Source organism: Netta rufina (genome assembly GCF_964035555.1).
Source record: "Netta rufina genome assembly, chromosome: 1".
In the NCBI taxonomy this organism is placed as follows: Eukaryota; Metazoa; Chordata; class Aves; order Anseriformes; family Anatidae; genus Netta; species Netta rufina.
The window spans coordinates 154140620-154165156 of NC_140123.1; the positions used below are offsets into that span (position 1 = coordinate 154140620).

Consider the following 24537-nt stretch of genomic DNA (forward strand, 5'->3'; position numbering starts at 1 on the left):
ATGTTTAAAAAATACCTGAAATATGACCTGAAAGCATGTGGATTGAATCCAGTCGTGAAGAAGCATCCAGAGACACTGTAAGATTGTACCTGGTTGGTATTGTTGGAATAAGCTATTTTGAAATATGAGGCTTTGACATTTTCTGTAAGAAATGTGAGTAGCAAAGTACAAGAATTCTGCAGCCTGCCATCACAGACCATCTCATTGTTTCACATGCAACCCATTTGCAGCTCTTTTTTTAGTCTGCTTTACCCATGCATAATGTTTTTTACTATTCTAAGAATTCTCTTATATTGCTGTTGTGCAACAATAGCTCATCAAACTAGCCTTCTCCTCTGCTGCCTGGTTAGAATCAGTCCCACATGCAAATATTTTAGTCACAGTAGTAACAGGACTACTGATGTATTTTAGGCAAGGTGGGTCCCAGTCTGACCTGGATCTGAAAAATTTCAGGGGACGTTATAATGAATAATCTCTTCTCTACAACTATCAATCAGTTCCTTCCCTGAAGACACTGTTGCTCAGGAAATGTGATTACAAATTCTGAAAAGTCTTCTGTGGTCCTTCAACAGCTTCAGATAAATTCAGGTCATTGGTTTAAGTTTAAATGTCTGATATAATAATGAAGGTAATATTTTCCCTGTGTAATTTTTATATAATTTACTGAAATTCCAAACAATTTTAACTTGGTATCCAACCTAGGTGATGTATTGAAATTGCACTGATAAACAGTGCATGTACGAAAGTTCTACCTCACACCATCTTGTTGCATCTCTAAAAGGACTTTAAGGTAAGTTAAAAGAAATAGCAGTACATTAGTTTCAGTCATCCTTATATATTAACCTTTACAGTTTGTATCTAAGTTAGCTCTAAATTTTGATAGAATTCTTGAGTGTTTAAAATCAGTATGTAATCAACACAGTGGCCAAACTACAAGCGCCTGTGTGATACATATATCACTGATACTTGGAACACTTGAAATACTTGATCTACTTGATCTGCTCCTATAGAATTTGAAGATAATTTGTATAGCTTTTATAACTTTGTAAATGTCTTTTTGCTCAATATACCTAACCTATATACCTATATGCATACAGTGCCAAGTTTTGCCACTTTACTTCGGTTTGTGGATTACCATTTCTAGACAATTACTGAAGAATAAACTCCTTAGAAAACTGTAAGTTAATTTTTGTTAATATATACATTTTCACTTTCTGCCCTTGCACTATTCAGACCTGTTGGAAAATATTGTCTTATGTGCTATTTTTGGCCTATTAGATTGCTTGGCATTCGAACTTACTTTCTTCATCATTGCTTTCAACATTCCAAGTCTGAAACATATAGAGCATATAGGAGAAAATATGCACGTCTCTGCTATCAGTTTCTGCCTCCCAAACTCATTGGGAGTATTGTCATTGACTTTATTGACATAACATAAAGTAAGCCCTAATCTACACACACACATACTTAAAGGAGATTGATATAGTTTGTGCTCCATCATCACTTTTGTAGGACCAGCTACATTTTAGAAAAATGTAGCTGGACCAGCTGCCTATTTTAGAAAAAAAAAAAAAAAAAAAAAAAAAGCTTATTTTTTAGTGGTAGCTTGAAGATTCTTTTTTAACTACATGACAATTTTATACACCGGCAGTCTTCTGAGATCTATGAAGCAAGGCTGACGCTATCAGCAGAATTCTTGTGCAATCTACATTTCCCAATGGTAACGTTTGCTGTTCATTAATGGTCTTTGAATATGCCCAGAATTAGTAAAATCATGATGATCCCAAGCCTCTCCAGACTGAAGATCTAAAAATGGACTTTGTTGGGTAAAAACTAGAAATAGCAATTCCTTTCTTGCAGATCCTGGCATGTCTTGTCTATAATATGCAACAGCTATCAAAGCACGTTGAGTGTGGGTTTTTGGTACTGTCCAAAAACACTTTCCAACTCCTCTGAGTAACTAAATGGAAAAAAAAGCTTCTGTTACTGAGAAAATATTAGCATGAAATGGTGCCATATTGATGAAAGTGCTCATCATGTTAATCTTTCCTGTAAAACTTGTGATGCAGCAGCAAACAGTATTTTTCTGCAGAACTGTGGAAGGATAACAGACTCATAGCCATATTAAAAAGAGAAGTGGTGAGAGATGAAACATGAACTCTGGTACTAGATCTGATCTAAAGCTGTATCCAGCTCAGAATATCTTTTCTTTACCACTGGTCATTTCTGAATGATTTGGGAAGCATGAGATTTTCTGTAATAGATAACTTTGGAAGATTTTCTGTGTAGGGGACATTCTCTCCTAGTTTTATTCAGCTACCTGATGTTCTTAATGAGAGATATGGATTCATTTAAAGAAAATAAATAAATAAATCTCTTCTGCTTTACTAGATTTTTTTTCCCTCTTTTGAGCTCCTGGTAGAACTATTTCAAGTTCTCATAAAGTAAATTCAGTGCCCTGTGCGCTATCTCCCCCCTGTTCTAGCTCTAAGTATGAGAGCACACAAGTGCGTTATGCTTGGTGAGCTATCATCTGAAAAGTTGTCTGTAAACTGTCTCATCTGCTAAGATGGCACCAGCAGAGAGAACCTGCTACTTGAGATAGGGAGGGAATGGCATAGTGTCTCCTGGGCTGAGCTTTAGGCTGTTGTCTTGATCAAGTGGCTGCCTTAGTGAGTCTAAGTTATATCCTCTGCTCCAAGCTGACTCTTGCTTGAATAATGCCAAAGAATACTGGGTGTAGTGTACATAAAGAGGTTTCATGATGGCCCCTTATGAATACTCACAACAATTCAGTGCTGGCTTCTTTGCTAGGCCTTGTCAGCATGAGTATGTGCGAACTGTTGAGCTGTCTAACCTCTGCAGTCGTGATGAAGCAACTGCAAATTGCAAGAAAAAAAAAAAAAGAAACAAACCAGAACCTCTTTAGAATCATGAAGAAAATAAATCAGTCTGTTTCCCACTGGAAGGATGGCTGTTAAACTGCTCTGTGACTTTCTCTGACATTATATGGGCATGGTGCAGTGCAGAACTCATTCAAAATCTCTTCATGTCTGGTCTACTATTGAATCTGCCTTCCTTAAGTCAGCACAATTTAAAATTTTATCAGAAGTCCTAACAATATACTTGTCATGATGTTTAAATACCACAGTGTTCTCATCACTGGAAGATAGGAAGCCCAATTCTGGATGAAGATGTAGGTCTTCAAAGCTACCTACTTTTAAGTCTACTGAGTTCTGGACCCAGCTCAATAATAAACTATCTGGAAGATCCGCAGTAAATCACTAAATCTCCTCTGTGCCTTAGTTTCCCATCTGTAAAATGGGAATAGTATCTTCTACTTTATAGTAAAGCTAACAGATGAAGTCTATGTAATGTTCTTAGCTACTACATCTACCACTTAGCTACTACAGTAATGTGGGCCATGGAAATGCCAAGGAAGCTTGCACCTTTATTAGTGCATGGATTTTGCCTTGGAATGGATTCTTGTCTTATGACTTCAAAACTGCCAAAAAGTGCAGGATTAAAAGCAAAGCGTGCACATGAGCAGTGGAGTCAATGGAATATAGTGATGCACTCAGTAAATTATTCAACCTGTATCTGCAATTGTAAAGTAATATTTTTAAAAGGTGAGATACTTTAATGGAATTTAGATGGTTGTATTTTCCTGCCAACTTTGTTAAAGAATTACAAAATGTAATCACTACTGTGTATTACATTACTGCAATATAAATCTATTCATAGACCTAAACTCTCTCATGAGGCAATAAAGAGCAGTATTTGAAATGGGACAGCCTGTGCACTGGTACTTCTCAGAACTTCTGACAGGTGTACTCACATGTTTTCTGTTGTCCATACACCTGAAGAAATAGCTGCAGTGGGATTTTTCCCCTTCTCCCTGCCTTCTTAAAACAATTTAAAAATTCACTTATTTATTATTTATGATCTGCTTGATACTTTTCAAGTCATTACTGAATTAATGCATATTTTAGAAGTAGAAGGATTTCCAGAGAAAATTAAAACAAGTCTACAATAACAGAATTAGTATATGAATTTCAGTATTTCTTAACTGCTGGTTGGTATTAGTTCTTAGCAACTTCAGTTATTTGATGGTTTGAAAGTCACGTAGGAAAATAAAAATGATAGTCCTTTGTAAGTTCATCCTCCAAAATAAACTCCACCTAGTAGAGAGGTTTATGAGCTGAGAAAGGTTCTTAGATACTGTATGTAATCCTAGATGCATGTCAGTAAATTAATTCCTCGTTTTCTGAGTGTTTTTCTTGCACCCTAACAGCCTGAAGCAAACACAAAAAAAATCAATTTTCCATTCCCTAATTTTACTTTCCCAGCCTCCTTAGGCTGGGTAGGTGAACTCAGCCGTTCCATTGCAGGGCAAACATGCACTAAAAGTCAATTTAGCATACTAGAATAAACGTCTTGCTTTTCAGAAGTAAGTGCAAAAATGACTTCATACCATCAGTTGCCATTTTCCGAGACTGCCCTGATGTCGTGGTTAGTCTGAACCCGGCTGGCAGCGTTTCGGAGGAGCCGGGCATCATGCTGATGCCATGGACCTCGCGGGGAGGGAACTGTCGTCGCCAGGAGGGGCCCCGTCTGAAGTTCTTGTCGTCGCTCTGTCAAGACACAGAGTTGTATTGGATAAAGCAAAATGACGTTTGTGATTGATAATCTGGCTGCCTGCTGCCTCTCTCACTGTCAAATTTGTTTTGCAGCAAATGCCTTGCTTTCTTGCACTGCATCCAGTAACTACAATTCATTTGAGACACTTTTATAAGAGTAAATGCTTCAGAAATATTAAATGCTAGAGTGGAAAAGCTTTCTTTAACTCGGTGGTTTGATATACTGGAGGATTCTGCTAAAGCAGAACCTAGAAGTTAGTTCTCTTCCAAATACAGTGATTTGTTACTGTATTTGATGCAGTTGTTTGTTGCTGCATTAGGAAGCTTATATAAAGTGCTAATAAAGAGTTAAACACTCATGTATACACAGAATCATAGGCATATTCATCACATTCTTAAAAGTTTTGTTCCTCCTTGAACTTGAACATTTGTGTGACATACTCTTACCTTAAGATGAATATTTTACATAGGTGGATTTTAGGTTTCCCCATCTGAGGTAACTGCCCCAAATCCCACTCTAAGATACATCGATTATCTTTAAATAAATAAAAATACCTCCCCCAAAACAAATAAACAAACAAACAAAACACTTTATTTCTTTTTTGTTGTCATTATTATTATTATTATTATTATTATTATATTTAAAAAGGTGTAAGTATCCCAAGGAATAAGGCACCCCCTCCACACACCTCCCTACACTCTGGTCATTGAATCTTCCACTCCTTTCTGCATTTTAACTCTACATGAAGTGTTCATCTTAAGGTAAGAGTGCAGAACAAAATTTAGCTCCCCAAATGATATGGGTACGTAGCCATACAGAGGTCACTTTAAAAATACCTTGTTTGGTATTTCCTTTTTTTAAATACCTGTAATGGGCTCTTTTGAACAATATATGAATTAACATGTCCTCATGCATTGCATTCAATGTATATATTTTACTATGATAGTTAATAAATACTTAAAATAAAATTAATTACTTCCTCAAGTCGTCTTTCAGTTCCTAGTGCTAAAAGGTTGTTGTATTCTCTCTCAAGGATCTGCCGTGCCTAGAGATACCAAAGTAAAAAATTAAAATGGTTGAAGAGGGATAAATGGCAGTCGTGGGTACAGATTAACCAGAAGTAGCATGAGCAAACTTGCCTGGGTGTTTTGTGTTGGAATCTGTAATAGTAAAGCTAAACTGCTGTAATCAAAGTTTTCATCCAGTGCTATAAGTGAACCATGTACACCACTTTCTAGAATATTATTTGCATATTCTCGCAGGCCAATAGCTTGTATCCAGCGTATGACTCGATCATTGCTCCACACCAACACATCTGAAAGGACACAACACTGCTTCAGTCTCCTGGTCACTGCTAGTGTCCAAAGTATATAGGTGCATGCATTCATACTGCTTTAATTTAGTATGAGGAATACCAGGAAACTATTAATATAGCTTTGATGGCTTCAACATCTCCCCAAACCCTAAAGCGTGGGAGTAACTGTGGTTTTAGCTACCTTCATGTTAAATGTTTATTCTGAATTGGTTCTGAGGTGCCACCAGAGGGCATCTCCAGAACGCAATTCCTTCCACCTCTTCTAGATACCTCGTCTCCGTTTCTTTATCAGGTATAAGAGCCTCTGTGACTTTCTGATAAAAGCACCTCACTTTCAGACAGATGAACTTAAAGCAAGAGAGTAACAGAAAGTAAGAAGCCCAGGAAAGGACAGTGGTGGAATTAACACCCCCCAAACTCTTTTCAATTCTTAGGTAAGATTTTACAGTTTAACTGTGCAAGGGCACAGGAGAAATAACAATTCCTCAAGGCTTCACTTGAGAATTTTGTATTAAACATTTCTAGAGTTAGGTCAGCACCTACTATTTTATAACATGCCAGAAAGCAAACGAGGAGTTCACAGTTTTAGACTAAAACTATTTTTAGTTTTGGAGGCTGGTAGAGTGGTTCAGGTCCGTGCCAATTATGAAGCTAAGGCAACAAAATGAGCTTGGAAATAATTACTGAGGATTTTTCTCTAAATAAATAAAAAAAGAATCCTACCCTGTTTGTTAGATTAAAAGAACATCACTCACACTGATCTCTATACTTGTGAGTGGGAAATGCAATGCTGTGTTTTGTGTTGCTAAGTGATGGGGATTGTTCCTGAACCCTTTGCAGAAGTACAGCTAAGGTAGCATTTCCTAGGAGCAGCATTTGCCATCACCTGACCAAGAGCATGCCAAACTTTGGAGTCAGGATGTGCTAAAACACAGTGAGGGAGACAGGGATCAGTGAGACCAAATCCTGCTTGGCACCACGTCTAGCTGACTAATGCCTGGAAGGGGGTTATTACCTTTCTGAAGCAACGCTAGGACCCGAGACCAATAACCAAATCCCCACGGGAGCCTCTGTGCCCAATTTCCATGTCTCTGAGCAAAAGAGCACGTTCCCTGAAGCTATTCACCCTTCTATTTCCTCCTTTTAAGCTCTTCTAACCAGGGTTGTGCTTGAAAGGTGTTAACTGTCAGTCTTAAGAGCTGGAAATGCTTAAAGGAATCAAAGGATTCACTTCTGACAATGGGAGAAAACAACAACCCTAATTGCTACATGAAAAATGAACTGTGCAGTGAGACAGCAACTGCTCTAGGGAGCTTTGCACAGAACATACTTTTAAACCAGCTGCTAGATTTTCCAGTAAGGTCAGTTCTGTTAGGAGCTATTCCTATATTTATCAAGCAGCTGCCTCAGTGGCCACCCGTCCAAGCAACCTTTTCTGTGATGCACATTGTGAAGTAAGAAATCAAGGGCAAATTCAAAACGCTTCAAAAAGCAGGAGCATAGTGTTAGGGCCCTGAGTGCTCCGATGTCCCAGTGCTGCTCCCACATGTCCCAGTGAGCTGCAGGCTGCTTGGCCTCCTCCTGAGACTGAAAGAGGCTAGGATAAAGTCTGTCACCAAAATCCATTTTAGCAAAAGGAAGCTATCAAACCACATTTCAGAACTGCAGACCCAATTTAGCAAAGTACTTAACTGTGCCTAATTTAGGGAGATGTTCTGTGTTCTGAAGGCAGCTGGATTTATGCAAGTTTTATTTAAAGCACATGCTTAAATGCTTTGCTAAGATGGCATGCCAAGGGGTTAATATAGTGTGAAGCTTCAAAAGAACAAACATTCTCAGTATTCATTCCCAGGAACTATCACCTTTTATTTCATGCTGACTCATTTCTCTTCGCTTTTCCAGTTCTTTTCTATCATAATTCAACCTCTTTAAACACATGATTCCATATTGCAAGCTTGTTCTGTTATTTAAAGAGAAACATTTACAGAGTTAATAAAGAAAATTTTGAAGATGGGAACATATTTAGGATGTATTTCCTGCATGTCACATGAGGTGTTTTATGGTGCTAATTTAGTAAATCTTGAGGCAAGAGAGGAAAGTGAAATCATTAAAAAAAATCCACAGACTTTAAAAATGAAATGGACAAAAACAAAATGAAAATGTTTGAATATATGTTCTAGTGTAAGAAACCCCAAACATTAAAAATTGTATTCAGAAAAGGTCAGCCCTTGGGAGCTCAGTGAAATGATTTGTCAGATCAGTCCTCAAAAGGTGTCAAATCAGACAGTAAATTTAACAAAATCCACTCCTTGTCACATAAACATCATTTCCTAAAGTCTAAATGCCTTTATTTCTATATTTCCAATTTAGCTTTCTGGCTATATCCCTTGGTAACCTGAGCAACTGTCAATTTGCTAGTACTGTTAACGGTCTTTAAGTACTACACAAAATATTTTTTCATTACTGCTAGATCTCAGGGCTTCAGATGTTAGTCTGCCATTTTCTGATACTTTAAACCGCTTAATAAATTATTAGTGGTTCTGTATTGTCAAGGCTTTAGTTATACATTAATGGTTCCCTGCTAATAATGAAGTGATCCATACAAATACCTTAGTTACGAGAGAGAATTGCGATGCTGTACCTCCCATCACGTTTCTGACACTTAACACATACTTTTAGTTGTAGTTTTCCAAGCCAGAACAACAAATAGCCAGTGCTGTTATTCTGTGCAGCACTGAGCACCGCATCACACACAAGAGGCTTTATACGTGCAGTCTTTATGCAAACATACCGATGAAAGCTGTCCACCATTTTTAAGTGCACACGCAGATCTTTCTTCGTCAGATGGTCTAACATCCTTGCATCGACCAGGCACTCCATAAAATAACTGCGGTACTGAGGTAAACCAAGACTGGGGAGCCATTCGTTACCTATCCATTCGTGGTTCATATCACCATAAGCCAGTGTCTACAGAAAAATTAAAAGTAATGAGAAAAAAAAAGGGGGAGATCATTTCTTAAGTTACAGAAGTTTATAGAAGCTAGGCCTGAAGCTACTATACTACATAGCTGAGATTTTAAGAGGGCAATGAAAAATAAATGTGAAACAAACACATAAATGTTGAGTTTTTTTATATGGTTCACATAATGAAGATAAAAAATAGATACATTTTATATCATACTGATGTCAATTATTTCAGCACTATTACAATTTAACAGAATAAAGAACACATAAATTGCAAGATTAACACATCCCTAAGAGGGTGGTTCTCAAAACTGATTTTCAAGTCTAACTACTTAAAATTTTTATTTTATTTTGGTGTGTCTCCTGTCATAGACTGAAGGATAACGCAATGCAAGCTAGGTATACTCTCTGTGGGGGAAAATACAGTCCTCTCATCTCTCATTCTTGTGAGATTTTGAAGAGAAGAGGAAAGGTATAAGTAAAGACAATAAGATTGTGTGTGTTATTTATTATACAGAGAGAGAAGGAAATTTAAGAATTTAAATATTTGATAGTCCAGCTAAGAAGAAAAATATTATTTCTTATTATACAAGAGAATCTGTAGACGGATACTTGAGTATGATTTATACAATTGTGCCTCTGTTTTTTTCTAAAAACATCTGGTGTAATTTTAGAAATGTTGACTCCTCCCTAAATTGGCATATTTTGTTAGCCTATTCTCAAAACTGAAGATAATCTTTTCTTGGTTTAGCTGAGAGGTAGAATCTATCTCTAAAATATCTCTAAAATATATCCAGCTGGGAATACTTAGACTTTCTGTGTCTCTGTGGACTTAACAAGCAAAAAACATGGGCATAATAGGATGTAGGAATATAAGGAAAGGACCTAACATGTTTACCTCTATGACCTTACTGGTGCCACTAAAAGACATGGCCTAGTGACAGGATGTGGTAGGTCAGGTTGATGGTTGGATGATCTTAAAAGTCTTTTCCAAACTAAATGATTCTTTGATTCTACTGTACGTGCCCTGATGCAGGAAAACTGCCAAGCGTCCTTTGAGACTTTGAGGCTTTGCTGTAAGTAGAGACAGTGAGACTGCACACGTTTGCGCATATTCAGAGGACAACAATCCTCCAAGTAGAATGCATGGGCAGAGTCTCCTGTATTGATATGACTGGCAAATGCTTTATGCCAGCATTTGGGTTAGTCCAAATGCCCTCATTCTTTCAGAATATTTTGGGCCATTAAACTACTTGCCTTCTGGATATCAAGATACTTGTAGCTATTTATTTTGGATACTTTAATCCGTGATTCTTTAATCCTGGGAGGTTAACAAAATCGCTGGGCATGTAAAATAAAAGACTGTTTTGAGGCCCCTGAAAACACTATGTTGTATATGCTAACTGCAATTTCTTTTAAGAAAAATATTTATAGTATGTCCAGAGATGTTTTTGTATTGACAAATACTAAAACATACACATTGCAATTCACTCACGAGATACTACCACTATACCATACTCCTTTTTTGCCTACTGGTACTGGGTTAATTGTTATTTTTAACTTTTAATTCAATAAATAAATAAATAAATAAATAAAACGTGAAAGAGTCATACCTGAGCCCAGCTGCCTTCTTCAGACTCTTTCTGTGTTATCAGCAGGAAGCAATTAGTAAAGCAGGTAAAAAGACAATAAAAATGAGTTATAAAGAAGATGTGTTTTTCATGCATATGGTAAACTTACTACAAATGAAAACATACATGTAGAATGTGCTCATAAATATTGGAACTCAGGTCACCAGCAATGCCCTGGGATGAGCTATCTGAAGAATTACAAGACTAAAACTATAAAATTTTAGGAGGGTAAATCTAGCTCTTTTCAAGATAGAAAATCTTTATAGCTTGGTGAAACTTTACAGCATAATCTCCAACACTTTCTATGGTTTCACAATCAAAACACAATCATTTACTTCCCCAAATTGGATATTATAAATGTCATGTTCCATTGCTAGTTAGATCTCACAATGTTCACAATACAAAGCTGTGTTCTTGTGAATGGTTTGAAAAGTGCTTTCCACACAGCAATTTTATGACAAAAAAAAAATTGCTCTGGCTGACCAGTTAAATAGGATCAACTCTACCTCTGGCTCATTCAAGGTTGTTATATTTGTTTTTACCATCAACAATAAAACTGAAAAGTAACTTGGTTATAAAAAAAATATTGATGAAAATCTACTTCGTGAATGTTCATGAGAAAATACAGAAGCAAAAAGAAAATACAGCAAGCATACATTTCTATGAAGTAAGTATTCTTTACTGCATTAAAATTTCACTTTAGCTTTTACTGCATTAAAATGTAGCCTCTCTCACCATCTATGGGTTAAGTTGACTGTAAAGTTTTCCAAATTAAAGATTTTTCAGACATCTCATTTTAGGATTGCATTGCATCATGTTTTATAAACACTATTATGGAGTTGTTATGGACTAATGGACTGCTAAAAAAACAAAAAAGACCCAAAATAATGTATGTTTCAAAGAAAAGAAAAAAGTCAGAACAATTAAATAAAATGTACTAATATTTATGTGTCCCTTGAAGCAGGGAGAGGTTTGATAAAACGAAATAAAGAAATGATGCACTCCATGCACCCTAAGTCAAAGAGCACAACTATGCTAGTATGGACATGAAAGACTCATGTGAAAAACTCGTGAAAACTCCGAGTTCTGTTATGCACATTTCTCAATACTTTTCTTATTTGTTCTGGTTCATCAGATACAAAATTATGTTTAGAAGGGGTACCAGGGAAATGTTGCACCTGAAACTGCAATGATTTCATTTCACTAAATGAGGATTCACATTGGCAGGAAAAAGAAATGCAAAACTCCAAAGCTGTTTTTACTTATGTACAACATTTGTGATTGCAACACAGTTGGTAATTTCTTTTTCTGAGAAATGGTGGAACTGTTCTTTCTAATGTCATTCTTGGGAAGCAGACTAGAGAGGCTATGGCATCTGTGTTAAAGCAGATGCATCCTAATTCTCTTCTGAGCACTGAAACAATGCATAAATGTGAATAGAAAGACTAACCGTTTTAGCTGGAGCAGCAAGATTTTCCATTTCTTCATGGGTCACCCAAACATTGCCTGAGGGCTATGAACAAGGCCCACAGGGAGGCAGGAGGGATCCACATTAGGTAAGCAGTGGTAAAGAAGAAAGGCAGCACCACTGTAAGTTAACAGCGTATAGCATCACCATCAGCACAACCACGATCTTGCCTCTACCAAGCTGCAACTAGAGACAACTTTAGACAACTTGTTTTGCATCTTTGTTAGAGAACACACCTGAGCCTAAACAGACATGATGGAATATTTCAGCTAGGACTGATGGATGAATGTAGTCACAAGGAAAAGAAGAATTAAAGCTGTGTTTCACGTGCAAGGGGCAAATACAACCTTTAGGTCATAGCTCTGTCTGGAGGTAAGCTTCATTTCTCAAAGATTTTCCAGCCTAAATATTCTGCACATATCACATGCTCATATTGTAATCTAAATAATGATTGCTTCCCCTACATTTCTGTGAATCAAAAACGTCAAGAGAATACACTTCTAAGACTATTTTTCCTCATTGTATTGTTTTTAGTCAGATCATTACTAGGGCAATGAGATGATGCAGGGAGGGGGTGTGGAAGCCTGCTGTGCGTAAGGTGAAATGTGCTGTGCTTTCTTGAGAGCTGCAGTAAATTAACTTCTTTCCTGAGAAAGAAGGGAGGCAGAAAGACTTGGAATTCAGAAATGCATAGTCCAGGGCTGTGCAGCATTGTGCTGCCAATTAATTAATGTGAAGTTAAGAGCAAAGCAAAATTATTCCCAGTGCTTCTAGCTCATATGTGCTCTTTTCTTATTTCATAAGTGACAATTCTCTTGTGCTTTGAAATAACATTAAAGTCAAAATGGATTTTGGTAAATAGCTGCTTAGTAATTCAACGCTGTGTTGAGTCTATTATATACACCAGCATTACAATTCATGATGTTAGCATGGTTAGGACATACATATCAGTTCTGTGCAGAGAAAGAATTGGATGGTGAACTATATTCTTAAAGGATCTTAGCAGCATTAGGATGAAAGGCCAGTCAATGAGAAAATTCGTGTCCTTTTGCCCAGTTTCTCAACTGCTTATATAGCTCAGAGGTTCTGGATCTATTGCTAAACCCCTCAAATGCATCTCAATTCTCATTTCCTCCAAAAGATTCTTCATGAATTCCATGAAGATTACAGATCACAGAATATAAATATCATTATTATTATTAGTAGTAGCATTAACATTGTTTTATCATCATTACTTATCACATTATTATTATTTAGAAGTCCGGGCTGAACTACAGTACTAGTGCTTGTCCTTCACTCCTACACCATGTTTTCCAATAATCAAGCCTCATTTTTTTTTTTTTGTTTTTGTTTTTATAACATTTTGTTGCTGTTGTTTTGTTTTGTTTCAGTCTCTGTTGCTTCTTTCATAGTCGTCACCATCAGCCTCTCAGCATGAAACTGATAAGATACCCTCTTGGTATCTTTTTTCTTTTTCCCCTCATCAGTTTGGCCTGTTTGCCTGTTTTTCTTTTTTCTTTTTTCTTCACTTTCCATTAGGAGGTGCTTTTATCTGCAGCACATATATTCTTGCTGTGCCCCAGTGTACTTTCATGCCTTTTTTTTTTTTTTATACACTCCTTTCAAACCTGTTTCTTCTCTACTTCTTTACTTGCTTCTTTCCCGTCTGCTCTACTCTCTCCCCTTTCCTCACCAAATGCACACACTCTACTTCTTCCTTCCATGCTCTGCCCTCACACTTCCAATCACTGCTTCTCTTAAAAGCATGAAGAACCTAAAAGCAGCCAACTCAGACTGGAAAACATTTGAAAGGATACAAAAAGGGGGAAAGTGATCAAGATTCAGAATAGTTGTATTCCTAAATAACCTCTTCCTTCTCCTGCCTTACCCCATCCCACAAACAAAAATATGATAAACAACAAAAGAAGAGAAACACAATCTGATTTGGTTGGGAGATTTGACCTGAAGGAAGTAAAAGACAGGTAAAACTATAAATAAGGTGCTCAATACTGATCATTTAGATAACATCAAGGTTAATCAAAAGCACATCTTAAAAAAAGGTATCAGCTAAAGGAAAAATATCAGCGACCAACAATCGAGTGACTGATGAACAAGTACTTCCAACTCTTTAGAAGACAGTTCACACTGATTGTGAATTGTGTGTTGCCAGAGTCACTCTCTAACTACAAAAGCCTTTCTGCAGACTCCTGCAGATTGAAGTGGGAAAGAAGAAGCTAGCTGAACAGGACTCACTGTTCTGGATGTTGGAGGTGCTGATGGACTTGTGAGCGATACCATCTCCTGGATTGCTAATCGGAGTTTTAAGCGATGAAGAGGATTGCTGATTCCAATTTCTCTTTGAATCTCGGTATCGGACAAAGCAGACATAATAGCTCCACTCTTCACATTGGCACGGCAGGCAGCAACATACCAAGCTGGCATTCCTAGCCAGAGCTGTTGAGATAAAGTACACATTTTTTCAAGGGAATTGCTTAATTTCTTTCATGAAATTTATCATTGAGACAACTATCAGCCTGAATAAGCATGGTAACACACATAAATTAGTATAACAATCATACTATTTATTAAAATGAAATTGTTTTAGAACCATTGCCATGGCTTCACATGAACTCTTTTTGTTGCTCTTATTATAAGCCAGAATGCAAGGGATGCTTTGGATAATTTTTACCGCTGTTTCTCTATCACATAGGCTCCTCCCTTCCTGTGCCTTTAACAAGCAAATCTTGGCACAACTCAGTATTACTGGCAGTTTGATAGTCTTGTCATATATAGAAAACAATCTAAGAAGAATTGATTAAGTCATTTTTCCCCTTTTCTACTAAAATGGCTTTCTCTCTCTTTTCATGTGAGTCCCTGTGGTGTACTTGTGGGCACAATCTTACCCTTCTCAGCTCATTTTTTTTCCAGGAACAGTGCAGATAACCCAGTGAGGACTGGGCTTACTGGAAATCTGGGAACAGTCTGGTACAGCGTCACACTGCTGCTGGAAATACTGGTTAGACGTCACAGTTTTGATTGTAATAGTGAATGTTTCTGACTGATACAAGTCTGCCTACAGAACTGTCAAACTGTCATGAAAAAGTCCATTAGTAGCCAAATTAACAAATACTCTAATATTAACAGTTTGTTTGTTTTGGAAAGAAAATATAATTTAATTTTTGAAGGTCATCTTTGAACACTTGAACTGCCTTTCTGCAGTTTTCTGCAGTTTTCACTTCATCTTTTTCATTTGGAACCTGAAATTACAACACGCAGCAGAAGTTTTGTAGATGCCAGCTAAATAGGTAGAGCAGGTAAATTAGCCCTTTCCAATATTATATTTGAAATATATATATATATAATTATACATAATCTGGTTTGAACTATATATATATATATATATATAATCTGATCTGAACTATATTTATATACATTATATATAATTATACATACATTTTATTATATATAACTACAATTATATTATATATTATATATTTATATAACTATATATAATATAAAATAATAATATATAATATATACTTATACATATATAACATTATATATATATATATTATATTTGAAAACAGACCAAAGTCACAAATTTGTTAAATTCATTAAAAATTCTGCAGATGTAGTTTTCGTGTTAAACTCAAATAGAATTTAATAACTACTTTTTCTCCTTAGCATACCATCCTGTTTTAGGATTTTTTAGATATTTAAGGACTGAGAAATTATGAGATTTAATGAATTTGGGGTTCAATTCCAAGTGCAGTAGTAGGGTATGCTCAAGTGATGATAGTCCTTTTTGCCCCATCCCCACTCCCCTGTGCAATTCTACCTTGCTTTTTTCATCTTCAGACTCTGTTTCACACCACCCAGTGTCAAAATCTGCTTAGTGCTGGTGGCACAGTGAGCCAGGGAAAGAGGGACAGACCAATAATCTCTTTTGAAATCTGTAAGGACAAGGGTGCAGAAGCAGCCTGCCAATGTGACTTGTTTCAAAGCTGTGACTAATGCTTACCTCCAGCCAGGCAACCACTGTCGGCCCGTCCCACTGGGCGAAAGGCAAGCCCTTTCTCCGAGCTTCTTCCAGAAGTTCATGTCTAAAAATAGATCAAAAGCATTACATACACAGAGCAGTGCATATGGACAATATAGTTACAACCATGCCTTGTTGTTAAGGGTAACAATAGTGAAGTGCAATGACAGTTACTGGTAGGGCATAGAAAATGCAACGAACAATACAGCTCCTTCCCATTTTGGAACGTATTCGTTATTCTATTCCTGACCTTTTTTTTTTTTTTTTTTTTTAAATCTTCTTTTTGACCTCCTTTTAACCACCTAACATACAAAAGGAGAGGTTTCTATCTGTTCTCATCTGAAGCAATAGAGAACTGAGGTAATCTGTATAGAAGGACCACCCAGATAACAGAAGACATTGGGGAACAGAGAAAACGGTGGGAATCTTCCTGAGACCAGCTTAGCTATCGTCTGGTAATGACCCAGAATGGCCCTAAATAGCCGTCTTCTAGACCTGAGCTAAGCTTGGATATAATGCAATAGGGTCTATGGAGTCTTTGTGCTTGAAGCATTTATCCTTGCCAGATCAGCTATGCACAATTCTGGGGTCTCTGGTGTACAGCTGTTCTTCATCTTAAATAAGCCATCCATGGTTAATAATGAATTGGCTGTGGCTTCCATTTTTTTATTGTTTGTATCCAAAAGGAGATCCATGTGGTTTACTGATGTATATATTTCTATGCTTATAGAATTTATGTGGTTTCTCAGTTTTATACGTATATACATGGATATATTTTTACAGAGTTGATGGGATACCAATCTGACTCCTACCTCTGCAGTTTCTCTAGACTGCAAAGAGTGTGTATGAAAAACTGTGACAAAAAAAAAAAAATCTCAAGGTTTAAAATTCACTTCTAATACAACAGTATTAAATGTTTGGTAAAGTATAAGTATGTCAGCTAGACTTTCGAGAAAATGCTCTATATTAAACACATTCAACCATTTGGCCAGACATTTAACTGACTACTGTTGCATTTGTAACATGACTAAAGACAACTGTGGTGGTGGCATAGAAAAAGCAGTCCTTCAAGAGGTTTTTTTTTTTTTTCTGATATTTAACAATGTACATTCTGCAGCCTCCTACTGAGTGAAACACAAAAGAATGCTCTCGGCAACAAGCGATAGCAAAAATGAAATTACACAGGGACTATGCTAATGGAGTATTAAAATTTGCTTACATTCCCACACAACAAGGAAATCTTAGAATTACAGCTTCAATTTTGCTCCTTCCTCCTTTATTACTACAGCCTTTGTGGTTCAGTTATCCCTTGGCAATTCTTCACTGCCTTAGCAGCCTTTCAAGAATATATATTACAAAATCACAGCAAATAAAAGTGATGGAGAGATCTTACTCATAAGGTACTGCTTAGAGAATTTATGCACTGCCAAGGGACCAGACAGAGAATTTAGCTTAAGTAAAAAATGGAACTCAAATAGCATTTCTGCATACGTGTTTAAATCCCTCATTCTGTGTATTAATAGGAAGACAGCTGCTTTAGTTTCTACATTGCTGCTGTAGTAATATGTAATACTACAAATACTTGACAGCTTTTCTAAAGTTTATCTAGCTTTTCCTCCCACACATCTTTTGCAGCACAGCTTATCTATTGCCACTTGGCTGTCCAAAGACACTGAAGAGTTACCCTTGCTTTCCATGACAGCACAATCCTCAGTAAAATGAGAAAGACTTGCTATCTGGGTACACAAATGTCATGTTACCTTCAGTAGCTGGAGGTGCGGGAATCCCATCTCCCCAGGGAGACCCGTAGTGAAGGCCAATAGAGACATATATACACACTCGGATGTTTAGGAAAGCAGAACTGAGGCATGGCCAAACTCAGCAGATGGCCACATCCCCACATCCCAGCTATCTGCAGATGAGGAATTTGGGTTCAGCCTTCCCTCAGAGATGGTTCTGCAGCGTGCCTGTGAAGCAGCAGCAGTGCAGCACCTCCTTCCATAACCCCAAGGAGGTGGCGTGTCTCCTGGGACCACCAGGACTGCCAGCTGGCACAGATGTCTTCAGGTAGAAACAAGCCTGTGGGGCTGCCCTTTCCTTACTTGTCTAGACTCAGTTTCCCCTGACAGGGCACAGACCCAGCAAAATCCCATTGAACTTTCTCCTTACCCAAAGCCAGCCCAAGCTCAGGGAGCAGCTCCTTCTCCAGTCTGGAGTCCCATGGAGACACCATCCTCAGAGGAACCTGATCCCAGATTTTTCCTTATCTGGGGTATTATCTTCACCCATCACAGCTGAAAGAGCTGGGCTGGCTCTCACAATAAATAAAAAAATGGAAATTATCACTTTTTTTTTTCTTTAACTGGCCAATTGCTTGTGGTAATCTTCTGCTCAGAGCAGATCTGTGGCATGTGGTCTACACAGAGAAGGGGTTCAGGAGTAACTTTTGTCCTCTTTCTTCAGTTTGGTGTTGAATCCCTGTGTGGCCTCAAGAACCAAGGTGCTGTGGTCACTTTAAGTTCTTACTTTCATAAAAAAGTTACTTTCTTTATATTGGAATTATGAAGTGATTATTTCTATGGAGTTCCCTGTAACCTTGCAGCATTTGAATTGGCCTGAGGTTTGTTTTGGAGGTTTAGCATTACTCAAGTACATGCTTCAAGTGTAGGAAAGCACTTTTAATTCAGAAGCAGTCAGGCTCACACAGCTAAGGAAAATATGGTTGTAGTTATTGATTTTGGCTAAAGAAACTGAGACCAGGCCAGAAATGGGATGCTCTCTCCATATGCTATAGCTAAAGACTACAGTATGATAAACACATAATCCAAAGGGTCTTGGCTTGTAGAAATGTTTTGGTTTGAAAATATATTTAGTGCAAAGTTAAAATTCTTTGCTCAGACATGTAACAGGAATACAGGCACCATAAGGTCTGTGCCTCACTTACTGATATGGAACACTAAAAGGATTTTTGTAATATTTATTTTCCTTGAAAATAATTGTATGCTTCAGAATTTATATTTCCTTCCCTAGGACATTTCATTTAAACACCTCTCCAATGTTAAAGTTTATTTAAATTATATTTTACTTTTTAAAAAAAGCACATTATTATGTGATTACTTTTTAATTTAAATTAGGAGATCTGTATAAACTGAACCTTCAATTTCTAAACCAGAACTGAAAGCAGAATTTCTATTTCTTGACTGAGAGAGGTATCATTTAGTTGTCAGTCATAGCAAATTGTCTTTTGATATGTAGTAATACCATAGAAAGAACACTCTATCAAAATAAGTTTCAAATATTATGTAGGAAAAAACATGTATTTTGATCAATAGTGCAAATCAGAAAAATGAATCTGGTAATCTGCCTATTCTAGAATAGAATCTAAATATTTTAGAACAGCCAGAATGAACTGATGTGTTTATGGGATAGCCAGTGGTTTCCTGAGCTGAAAAACCAAATTTGACTGTGGCACCTGCATTTCCATTTTCCTTATGAAACCATACAACTGACCACAGGAAAAAGAAGAGATAAATAACCTACATAAGCTTGTCATTCTCCCTTCCTTTCACTCTAAAGACAAGGTTTAGGGACAACAAATAGCATGGTACAGTTTCTCTAATTTTGAAGATGCTTTGCAGGAAGTGTAGGGATATTCTAAAACTGTCAGAAAAGTACTACATGTTATTATGTGCCCACTTTGCATTGGTAAGGAGATAGGGAATTAAAATGTAATCACGTTCATACTCATTTAGTTTCTTGGCAACATATGAAAACAGACTGATAAGGGAGAATTGACATTAATTAAGCATTACTCAATTTTATTATTTTTTTGCAGATAAGTATTATTTTGCAGATAAGGCTTTAAACCACTTACTGTTGTTGGAATAAATTCCAAATTAAAGCTGTATTTTTTAAGTTGACATTATTACTGTTCAAGAATAAAATCCTCTTCCATTGTGGGAGAAGCTGTAATACGCTACTTAAAATATATTGTTACCCTGAGCCTGGCTTTGCAAAATAAGGACACTTCATGAACATCGACTATTCAGCATTAATCCAAAATTTCAGAGATGTTTGTACTCATTGGTCTTCAAGAGAGTACCTGATAAAATGGGCTGTCTTCTCTCTCATCTCTCTCTCTCTTTTTTTTTTTTTTTTTTTTTTTTTTTTTTTTTTTTTTTTTTTCTCAAGACAGAAAAGAAAAGACATGTCATATCATGTTGAGGAGTTGTGTGGCAGAGACGTGGGCTTGCCTCCCCTGCACTGTCTTCTGATTAGGGCCCCAAAATTACTTCTTAAGGATACTTTTATGATAACTCATTTTCTTTAGCATCACTCTTCTGAGCACCAGGTACAACTACATCCCACAGCTGAGTGTGTAACTGTCTTATACCATGAGGACTATGAATGCTTCATATCCCTCTAGACATCAGAGGTACAAAGAAGCAGAGGAAGGGGGGAAATAGTAAGATCCAAATGACATTTTTATCCTTGAAATTTTCTCTCTCTTATATACTACTCCCTTACACAGGGCAAATTTTAGCACTGTATCAGCAGCATTCATCAACTCATTGTGTAAAATGCAAGAAAATTTATTAAAAATAAGAAGGTTCTTTAAATAGTCTTTGTGTGGGAAGTTAACAAAATCTTAATTTATGTCGTTCAATAGCATTCAATTTTCTGTATGAAGATGGGGCTCCCCCCCATGAAGCAAACAAGAAACAACAGCTTAGGACTTCTGATATACATAATTCAAATACATAGTACACAAACTAAGTCCTAACATTGTTATGACGAAACTTGAATTTGAACAGTATTTCAACATAGATCTTAATATTTCTGCAAATAATAGCACTTACTGTGAGGATTCACAGGAAAAGTCCTCAAGGATATTACATTATGTATATTATAATATCTCAGTAAAAATGTGACCATGAATGTAAGATGAACTCAGAATGAAGCACAGTGAAACTGAGACCAAATCATGCTAGTAAAATACAAGCAAAATGTATTTAGAAGTTTTGGCCAATGGGTGATTTAGATCCTAGGAAATGGCCTTTACTCATAAGACATTTTCTCAAAAAGGTAATAGATGAAAGAGTTTGCCAACACACCCTCTGATTATTGCTATTGTTGCTGCTATCACTATTATCATTATCAAAAATACTAAAATATTTAGTTTACAACCAAATGGTACACAACTGCTTTTTTAGAAGAGAAGTAGACACGAAATATGCTGTGTTTGTTTGAGTAATCCTATGATCTCAACGTAAGATTAAACATATCTGCCACATCTGTACAGTGTTTCCAAAACTAACTAACGTACTCACCTTCAAAGATTCCAAAATTCAGGAGAAAGGATTTCTAATGAATTGAGCTGGATTTGAATTTTATCTTTTATATTGCCATTTACTATTTAAAAAAGGCTAGAATTGTGTAGCTGAAGTCATCATATGACAAAATAAACTACCTGAATTTGTATAAATTAATATTTATGTTAAATGTCTATGGCAAATAAGTTACCTCCTATCTTTTTGTTTTCTGCAGGAGTGTAAATATTTTTTTTAAATGAAGTAGGGAGAAATGAGACTCAGGTTTGATATTGTCATATAATATGGATTGAATTTATTCTGAAAGGATCCATCTGAATACTAAAGACTGCACTAATTAAAAACTGAGTAAGATTTTGTTGCAACTTTTGCTGTCAGGCAACCTGACTTTTAAATCATTTGAATTCCTCATTCTTTCTCCTTTTTGATGCTTGCTCTAATATGCAGACTGAGAACAAGGGGGAAAATTCCATTTCTATCTTTACAAAAGGTTTTGTGTCCCACTAAGAATTTTCAGCAAAGAATGACTGAAATATGAAAACAGGCTTAAATCAAGAAACAATTAATAAATAAAAGTTTTTAGATCTATAAAATAAGGAAAAGGAATTTTAAGTTTAGCAGCATCCCACATAACACAGCTTAGGAAAGCAGATTTAATTATTCTATATAGGTGTACGCTGTCAGCGTATGCAAGCTGAAGGGCAATATTCTTTTTCTGAAGATGTACATTAAGCTAAGTGAAGCATGTTCAGGAATGCTTAATATAGGTCTAACAAATTAGATCTACAGACAGCTACTATGAAAAAAATAATAAAACACCTGTAAAATAAACATACTTGCATAATACATAACCTTGCAATCTTGTATGTAGTGCGCTAAATTAGAGATACCTGGAGTTCCCAGGTTGATTAAATGTTATTAAATCTAATTATAGACAAAAAGCTATTTCATAATCACACATTCTAAATTAATGTAGTAAAGCCTGCTCTCTGCAAGTTTTTGTGTCTCTTCAACCATCAGAAAGTTATAGCTCATACACTCTTCGGATGCATGAAATTTTCTACCTAAGCTCCAAGAGATAGAAATTTTAAATTTTATATCAGGTTAACAATCAAAAAACCAAGCTTAAAAATATACCGGTGAAAAATTACATGCACAAATGAAATATTTCTGTACAGCAATGTAGCATGAGGCTTCAAACAGAGAAAAAGAAACTGTGTATTCTGGATTGCTATGATGTTTAGAAGTTTGAGTCCTCTGAGATTTAATTAATCAGAATTTATGCTTAAATGCATTTGTTAATCGAGGCATTCACTGTCGTAATTTTTTCCACTGACATAAAATTTTAAATGTCTTAGCAATTCTAGGCTTTAGACTCCCCAAAATATGTTTGTTTAAAAACATTTATGGCAGTTATCTCCAAGTACTTACTCCACTGTGTTAAACCTTGCAGGAGCAACTCCTGAATTTGTGTATGCTTTCAATACTTTGAAAGTTTTCATTTGGGTCAGTTTTCTGTATGGGATTGTTTATATAAGATTCACAGGAAAAAAAAAAAAGAAGAAATAATAACAAAAGATAGAATATAAACATGGTGCTGAAAATGAGTATGTTCAGCAGCCATGGTGTTTTAACTTACCCAGATATGCTTTTCATGAGATGAAGAGAGATGAATGGAAAAAAAAGCACATAAATGTTAATGAACATATACTAGTTCATAAAGAAATCATATGATAGATAAAATAATAACACCATTATAACTACTGAAATCTTTCTTTGATTCTACTGAAATCTGGTCTTTGAATGCTTTAAAGAAGTTATATGTCCTTTCACAAAGGCATTTCACAAAATGAGATTTTCTTTAAACTGATGTTGGTTATTTATTAGGTACCAGTGCAGCACATTTATGACACATATTCATACTAAAGATCTGGAAACACAGTGAATGTGGATTAGATTTTCAACTCAAAGCATGCTGCCCAGATTTGAATCAGAGACACAGTAAAATTAAGAGTTGACTATGAACCAAGGTTTACTTTCCTACATCTACTTCACTAAGATTTTAACAAAATTTCTTGTAGTAATGACTACATAGATTTGGGATTATTTTATTGAAATAGGCAGGAAATTTCCTACACAGAGATGACTAACATCTGTAATTATGCAGTATGTCAATTTGAGCAGTCCTAGTAATGCTAGATTAGTAGTGATACTGGTGTGAATGTTTTGCCCTCTAGGTAACCTATTTTTACCAATAAAAAGAATTGATAAAAGTAGGAGAAACCAGGATGCCATCACCGATAATAAACTTTCTTTGGCATCCTTTAATTGCCATCATAAAAAGAAAATTATATGACTGAATGAACCCCAGATATCTCAGAATATTATGTTTCAATTAACCAATGATTTACAGAGATATAAAAAATGCTTGGTACATACAGCTGTAGAAAACTTTGGAGTGAAAAGTATGTGCTCTTATTAATTAAAAAGATGTTGCTTTCATTTCAATAATTTTATGAGGGGGCTGGTTCCAAGACCTTAGATTTTGTTTCTGTGTTTGTATGTGATAAGCAGAACAGCTGGAAGAGAGGAGGAGAAAAAGTGCAAATAGAAAAGCAGATGAAAACAAATGGCAAAGTCATACACAGAAAGTTTAAGAAAGGAAAATTAAGAATTGGAAGGACAATGAAGGCATGCATGAATAGAGGACTAGAAAACTACTCAAACAATTACCAAATATGATGGAGGTACCATCAGGATCAAATACACATTCATGATTTTTGTGTCAAATATCCATCACGCTCATTTTCCACTGAAGAGAAAGTGAAGACTGATTTGAAATCCTTTGCCTTTTATTTTGGACCTTACAGAATCTATTGAACTATCTATTTCTTACATATCCTTCTGAATACTCCTTTGGATATGGGTAGACGGAAATAAACAGGGGGATTAATTGGAATGTGAGTAATTTTCTGGCAGCTTTAGTCAGTTGGCAAGTTGCAGCTGCCTTGGCATAACTTAAGGGACCTGAAGGCTGTTCCAGTCTCCCCCATTACAGCAGCAGAGGATCAATGATCATCTCTCTGCTTCCTGAGCATCTTCTCTGGAGAAAAAAAATAAAGTACTGCAGAAAAAAAATGGCTTTTTAA

At 36.2% G+C, this 24537-nt stretch overlaps 1 protein-coding gene across 5 annotated transcripts in view; it reads right to left on the reverse strand.

Annotated features, from left to right (window-relative positions):
- Positions 1–2820: 2820 nt before the first annotated feature.
- Positions 2821–24537, reverse strand: part of PPFIA2 (PTPRF interacting protein alpha 2) — a gene marked incomplete at both ends in the record, with an annotated part of 310363 nt that continues 288646 nt past the window's right edge. For 4 of the 5 annotated variants that reach the window (XM_084305872.1, XM_084305871.1, XM_084305870.1 and 1 more), the window contains 10 exons: positions 2821–2879; positions 4475–4634; positions 5618–5686; positions 5781–5956; positions 7819–7916; positions 8748–8923; positions 10534–10563; positions 12002–12064; positions 14273–14473; positions 16041–16122. In XM_084305872.1, the coding sequence (XP_084161998.1) occupies positions 2821–2879; positions 4475–4634; positions 5618–5686; positions 5781–5956; positions 7819–7916; positions 8748–8923; positions 10534–10563; positions 12002–12064; positions 14273–14473; positions 16041–16122 (1114 nt within the window). The remainder of the gene's footprint in view (positions 2880–4474; positions 4635–5617; positions 5687–5780; positions 5957–7818; positions 7917–8747; positions 8924–10533; positions 10564–12001; positions 12065–14272; positions 14474–16040; positions 16123–24537) is intronic. The other variant, XM_084305874.1, reaches the window with a different exon arrangement.